Source organism: Eurytemora carolleeae, unplaced genomic scaffold (assembly GCF_000591075.1).
Source record: "Eurytemora carolleeae unplaced genomic scaffold, Eaff_2.0 scaffold1295, whole genome shotgun sequence".
NCBI lineage: Eukaryota > Metazoa > Arthropoda > Copepoda > Calanoida > Temoridae > Eurytemora > Eurytemora carolleeae.
In genome coordinates this window covers 40,047-46,997 of record NW_019397183.1, presented here as the reverse complement: position 1 = coordinate 46,997, position 6,951 = coordinate 40,047, and the positions used below count along the sequence as shown (strand labels likewise).

At 38.7% G+C, this 6,951-nt stretch overlaps 1 protein-coding gene across 1 annotated transcript in view; it reads left to right on the top strand.

Moving 5' to 3' along the window:
- Positions 1-6,951, top strand: part of LOC111712579 (E3 ubiquitin-protein ligase HUWE1) — a 35,715-nt gene that overhangs the window by 6,440 nt on the left and 22,324 nt on the right. The window contains exons 11-19 of the mRNA XM_023487234.1: positions 396-573; positions 766-825; positions 1,411-1,480; positions 1,816-1,908; positions 2,171-2,269; positions 2,469-4,582; positions 4,815-4,920; positions 5,183-5,254; positions 5,761-5,961. Of these exons, the coding sequence (XP_023343002.1) occupies positions 396-573; positions 766-825; positions 1,411-1,480; positions 1,816-1,908; positions 2,171-2,269; positions 2,469-4,582; positions 4,815-4,920; positions 5,183-5,254; positions 5,761-5,961 (2,993 nt within the window). The remainder of the gene's footprint in view (positions 1-395; positions 574-765; positions 826-1,410; positions 1,481-1,815; positions 1,909-2,170; positions 2,270-2,468; positions 4,583-4,814; positions 4,921-5,182; positions 5,255-5,760; positions 5,962-6,951) is intronic.

Here is a 6,951-nt window from a genome sequence, read left to right as displayed (position 1 = left end):
TGGTGATGTAGGGGTTAGGTTTCTCTTAGGTTTGACTTTTTACCATTACGTATATTCAGATTACAAATTCAACGATGTTTTTTTTTTTTTCATAAACTTAAGAAATGAAAATTATTAATCACTAAACTTTTTTATTCCTTTGAAGAGTTTTTTTTTTGGGGGGGGGGAGGTATACCTAGAGTAATTTTTGATGTAATTATTTGAGGAAAGCAATGTTTTTGGGAATTGGAGTTCGTCTTATCCCGTTTTGATTGTACAAGTAATGATTCAAAGAAGACAATAAAAATCACGGGAAATAAATTCTGTTAAAATTCTGTTAAAAATAGAGAGAAGTCGTTTCCACAAATTATCAATAAATATTATTTAAAGTTAAATATACCATCATTTTGTTTCAGGCATCATTGAGAGGTCGGACAGTATGGATGTTGATGTTGACCCTAGCCATGTTCCTGTCGACCTCGAGGCTCCCCTGGATGCTCCGAGGCCCGGGTTGACCTGCCTTCCTCAGCGCGCTGCGCTCCTCAAGTCAATGCTGAACTTCTTGAAGAAAGCCATTCAAGATCCAGCATTTAGGAATTTATTTCTTGTTTATTAAAAATGGTTTTAAAAAACAGTAAGCTGAAAAATTTACCCCCCCCCCCCACACGCACTCCGCCATTAGATAATCTTTGAAATCTTGAAAAGGAAGGAATAACTGCAATTATAATCATTTTCCCACATTTTTTGTGATTCGGAATATTGATATCTAATGAATAAATTGATCAGTGATTCTATTCGTCACGTGATGGAAGGAAGTTTACCGAACAGTCTTAAGCACGTCATCAGGGAGGAACACCAGACCTAGACTTAGTCTTTATTATGCGTATTCTTCTTCGCAATCTTTATTATGCGTATTCTTCTTCTCAATCTTTATTATGCGTATTCTTCTTCTCAATCTTTATAATGCGTATTCTTCTTCTCAATCTGTATTATGCGTATTCTTCTCAATCTTTATTATGCGTATTCTTCTTCTCAATCTTTATTATGCGTATTCTTCTCAATCTTTATTATGCGTATTCTTCTTCTCAATTGGATAATTTAGCAAAGCTTGCTTAACTACTGACCTGAGTTGGATTTTATTTTAGATGCCAGGTGGCTGTTTTTTTATCAAAAGCACTAGCTGAAGTGGCTGTCGTTGCCCGTGGAATAACAAAAAATTTAAAAAAGATTTTCAAATTAAAAAAAAAAAATTTTTTTAGCCTATGTTACCCCCCGGGTACGGGTTAACTCAAGAAATTTCAGTTCATTTGGCTAATATTGATAGATTTATATAAATTTAATGGATCAAATCAATGTTTGAATCCAACCCTTGACAGTTTCTTTTAACTAATTGATTTTTTTATTGTGTCTAATCCTGGTGTGTAACTACAGTAATGCTGAATATTATGGACCCAGTCTATTCCTGCTCGCTACCGATGTGGTCACCGCATACGTGTTCCAGGTATGAAATTAAATGCAGACTTAATGATAGCCTAGAAATCCAAAACGCTTCGCGTACCGCTGTCTAGTTCTATATTTATGTGAATAAACGCACTATTTTAATTTTGATTCAATATTCCTTTGGACAGTATTTGCGAATACTGCGAAGTATCAGAAAATAACTAGTGTCTGCTTGTTTTCAGGCGTTAAAATAGAATTCGCATTAACCAATTTTATAATTTAATCTATCTGTGATTATAAGATAATCACATTCATTTCAGTACCACATACTTCTTTTCAATAAAAATCCATTTGAAGAGATTTCCAAATCAATTTTCTATTTTTTTGTTTTTGTAGGAACCATCTCTTCTATCCTCTCTACAGGACAAAGGACTTACAGATGTTGTTCTCAACGCACTTCTAGTCAAAGAAGTTCCAGCCACCAGAGAGGTAATAGTTTAACAGTGTTAAATGAGATAAGTTAAAAAAAATTTTAATTTTATTGATAACCTCTTCCCCCTCTTGAAAATATGTTTGGTATGATTGATGGGAAATAATGAAGTTTTTTTTGCTTATTGGCCTTGTGAATAACTTAAAAACTTGACTAGAAAGGTCGATCAGTTGAACTTTTTTGTCGTTACCCTGACGTCGATACCTATTTTTGGGATCAAAATTGAAACCTTTTATTTAATTTTTAATTATTTATATTTAGGTCCTTGCCTCCTTGCCCAATGTGTTCAGTGCTCTCTGCCTGAATACCCGAGGCCTTGAAGCATTTGTAGCCTGCAAACCATTCGAACGATTGTTTAAGGTAATAGATAATTTTTTATTTGATAACTTTAAGATGGTGAATATCAAAGTAAAATAGGATTGCAAAAAGTGTCCAGTCAATCTCTTTTTCATTAATTGTACTGATTAAATATAGGTTACAATTTTTTTCTTAACCTCAGAAAGATACGAAATGAAATAAATTTCTTTTTTACAATATTTTCAATTGTTTAATTATTTAGGTTTTATTATCTCCTGATTATCTGCCTGCCATGAGAAGACGGAGGTCAGCTGACCCCCTGGGAGATACGGCCTCTAACCTCGGGAACGCAATGGATGAACTGATGCGACATCAGCCAAGTCTCAAACAGGCAGCAACCACTGCAATTATTAAGCTTCTTGAACAAGTCTGCTCACTTGGACGTGATCCTAAATACGTTTGTTGGAAAACCTCTGGGAAAGGCGAGGTGGTGCCAAGCGTCGGTGTTGAGGCTAGAGGAGCTAGCGGTGGAGGTGGAGGAGAGGCAAGCAGTGATGAAGAAGAGGAGGAGGAAGAGGATCCAGGAGTGCAGAGGGAGGAGACTAGCAACCTTGAGACTCCAGTGCCGACAGAGACCAGTGCTGAAGGATTAGAGAAGGAGCCGGTGCCTCTGGTGGACTATGTCCTAAACGTCATGAAGTTTGTGGACGCTATCCTCTCCAACAACAGTACAGACGACCACTGTCGGGAGTTTGTGACTCAACAAGGACTTGTTCCCCTCATGGGTATCCTTGGACTGCCAAACCTTCCAGTAGACTTCCCGGCCCAACCCGCCTGCCAGTCTGTTGCAGCAGTCTGTAAATCAATCTTAAATCTAGCACATGAACCTCAAGTTCTAAAACAAGGACTTCTTCATCTGAACGAGGTACTCAAGAGCCTCGAACCGCTTCACGTCCCTGTGGAAGCTCCTGGAAGCTCAGTTTTGCTCCGTGAACTTGTAACATCTCCCAATCTATCCGAAGCGATCAACAATCCTGCTGCTACCCCTCTCCTTCATCATATGTCTGCTGCACATGCTTACATTACTATGTTTGTTCATGTATGCAGAACAGGACAAGCGGATATCCGAACCATCTCTGTATCCCACTGGGGCAGTGAGCTGGGGTTACAGGTTCTGGGTTCTCTATCAAAGTTGTATACCAGCCTAGTATGGGAGAGCACTGTTCTCCTGGCACTGTGTAGTGAAGACACTCTTCCCCCTGACAGCTTGTTTGGTAAGGAGGATATGGAGAAACTTCTTCCGCAGGAGAATCCTAGTTCTCCTGCCAGCGGGTCTAGTCTAGACAGTGGCAGCGGTGTAACAACAGCAATGGAACAGCTAACAACCGACAGTACTGACAGCGTCATGGATACTGGTGCGGTTGAGTCGGAAACTAAAGACAAGAAACCAAATCCCCAGCTTCAAAGTCAGATCAAACAGATTAAACCTTTGTTATCTGGATCTAGTAGACTAGGAAGAGCACTAGCAGAACTGTTCGGTCTCCTTGTTAAGCTATGTGTTGGCAGTCCATTGAGACAAAGGCGTGGTCAACAGGTCCCACCTGCACCCGCTATGCCCTCCCTGCCGGCGAGGGCGGTAGCAACAGCTTTGACCAAACTTCTTGCCTCAGGTCTCTCATGGCAACCTCCTCCCACTTCTCCTCTGCCTAAGTTCAGATTGACTTTTTTCATCTGTTCTGTCGGGTTCACGTCACCCATGCTCTTCGACGAAAAGAAGTTTCCCTATCATCTCATGCTTCACCAGTTTATATCAGGGAACGGTCAGAAGTCTTTCTTTGATGCTTTTAATTGGGCGATCACTCTTGGAAACACCTGCGCTCCTGAGGAGGGTTTAGAGAACCCCAACCTGCCAGAGGGAACAGGAGAGTTCCTTGACGCCTGGCTGATGCTCCTGGAGAAGATGGTCAACCCTAAGAATGTTTTAGAGTCCCCACATCTCCTCCCGGTAAAACCGGTATCAAACTTCAAACCCTTCGATATCCTCGGATACCTGATTAAAACCCACAAGACCGCGTTCCAGTCCGTCATGCACATCTGGGGGAAGAAGCCCCTGGCTGTATACGGAGGACGGATGGCTGAATCTGTCCTAGCAATCCTCTGCCACATCTTGAAGGGAGAACAATTGATCAAGGAGAGGTTGGAGAAAGAGAAACCTGAGCAGAAGGATGAAGCTGAGAAGAAAGCAGGAGGAGCAGGAGGTGCAGCAGGATCAGCTCTAGGAATAGATCAGACCTGGGAGACCAGTACTCCGGCGGAACCTGATATCAACCCGGAGCATCTCCAAACCCTCATGGATATGGGATTCCCCAGAGAAAGGTTGGCATTAAAAAATCATTTTAAGTAAAAATAGGTTAAAAATTTGATGAAATATAACGATAATCATTTATCATTTATAAATACTTTCTTAACATAGAAAATGCTTGTATTATTATTTTTAATTTTAAAAAGAGTCAACTAATTGATTTTTGAGGAAGGGGAAAGCTTCAAATCTCAATATTTATTTTGAGGTTTAAACTCTTACTTATCTTCTTATATATTATCTGTTCAGATGTGTGGAAGCTATCCAGACAGTTGGTGGTAGCCTAGATGCAGCTACTGAATATTTACTCAGTAATCCTATACCTCTCATCCAACAACCTGCACCTACACAACAGGTAGAGATTCAAACTACTCCCTAATACAAAATTAAAACTAGCTTATTTTTACTGAGTCATGTTTTTTGAAAAATGATTATCTAACAGGGTTTTAAAAGTGTTCATAATATGTAACGGTTACAAATAAGTATGGTTTGAAGTAACAAAGAAGTTTAATTTCAACATTTGTAGTGTTTTTGTCTTGATTTTACCTCATACTAAAAAATCGTCTTCATTGTATAGATATAATCGCCTATCACTGTATGTAAACACTTCCTTTTAGGATGATTTGATGCGAGCTATTGCTATGTCTCTTGGTGAGAATATGACTGGAGAAGCAGCAGAAAAGCCCCAGGTAATCTTTAAACTTAATACTATATTGTCGTTAGATTTACCCCCTCTTCATCGTCTATATAATTCATCTTTAAGAAAACGATTTGACTTTTATTTCACTCTATTTTGCTTCTTTATCATCAACTAGCTTGGGAATCCAGCTTTGCCAAGCTAAGGTCAATTGGTCACGGGGAGGGGCATACTAACAAACAATCAGATTCTTTATATACATATGATGTTGTTACTTAATTTCATCAATCATTGTATTCCCTTTTTTACACTTGTGTTTCTTAATTTAGTATAATAAATTCAAATATCCAAAAGGACTGAATTAAATTTAATGCAGTCTTCATTGTTCAATAATAGATTATGATAAAGTTTTTAGTGTTAACAGCTTTTATTACCTTCTGTTAGCAACCTCTCCTGTCAGGAAATTTCTGGTTTTCGCCCAAAAATCATATTCCCAAAACAAAATTCTTTAAGTAACCCCCTTAAATTATTTGTAATGGCAATACTGTCTTAATTAAGGAAATGGTTGGTTTGGTTGAAGTGACTCAGATTGCATTGAACAAAGCAGACTTGAAGCTTCAAAGCAGCTCCGAACCTCAAGAGTGCGGAAGCACCTCTGCAGATGGAGCAGACAGCTCTAAGGAAGCAGCTGGGAAAGTGCATCCCCCAACGCCCAAGTGGATAACTCCAATGCTGCTGTTTATTGACCTGTACGAAAAGGTAAGGTTTTTTTTTATTTCTCAAAAACTCTGATTTATATATTTCTAGTGATCTTTTTTTCTAAAATCTATCACAACGATAAAAACATCAATATTGTGAAATGACCCGATGTTTTTTTTTTACAAAAAAATGCTGAAGAAAACCTCAACTTTTAAATCGGAATCTGCTACAGGAACAGTAGGAACAATTATGTTTTCTGTAATTGTAGTATTCGGTACCAAAATACCTTGCTAATATGCGTCTTAGTTGAGTGGAGAAGGGTATTACTGACCTAAGGGCATAAACTCATATTTTCCTCCCTATTTGTGTGTAGGTTGTGTCCCATATTTTTCCTCCCTATTTGTGTGTAGGTTGTGTCCCATATTTTTCCTCCCTATTTGTGTGTAGGTTGTGTCCCATATTTTTCCTCCCTATTTGTGTGTAGGTTGTGTCCCATATTTTTCCTCCCTATTTGTGTGTAGGTTGTGTCCCATATTTTTACTCCCTATTTGTGTGTAGATTGTGTCCCATATTTTTCATCCCTATTTGTGTGTAGGTTGAGTCCCATATTTTTCCTCCCTATTTGTTTGTAGGTTGAGTCCCATATTTTTCATCCCTATTAGTGGTGTAGATTGAGACTTATATTTTTCCTCCCTATTTGTGTGTAGGTTGTGTCACATATTTTTCCTCCCTATTTGTGTGTAGGTTGTGTCCCATATTTTTCCTCCCTATTTGTGTGTAGGTTGTGTCCCATATTTTTCCTCCCTATTTGTTTGTAGGTTGAGTCACATATTTTTCATCCCTATTAGTGGTGTAGATTGAGACTTATATTTTTCATCCCTATTTGTGTGTAGGTTGTGTCACATATTTTTCCTCCCTAATTGTGTGTAGGTTGAGTCCCATATTTTTCCTCCCAATTTGTGTGTAGGTTGTGTCACATATTTTTCCTCCCTATTTGTGTGTAGGTTGAGTCCCATATTTTTCCTCCCAATTTGTGTGTAGGTTGTGTCC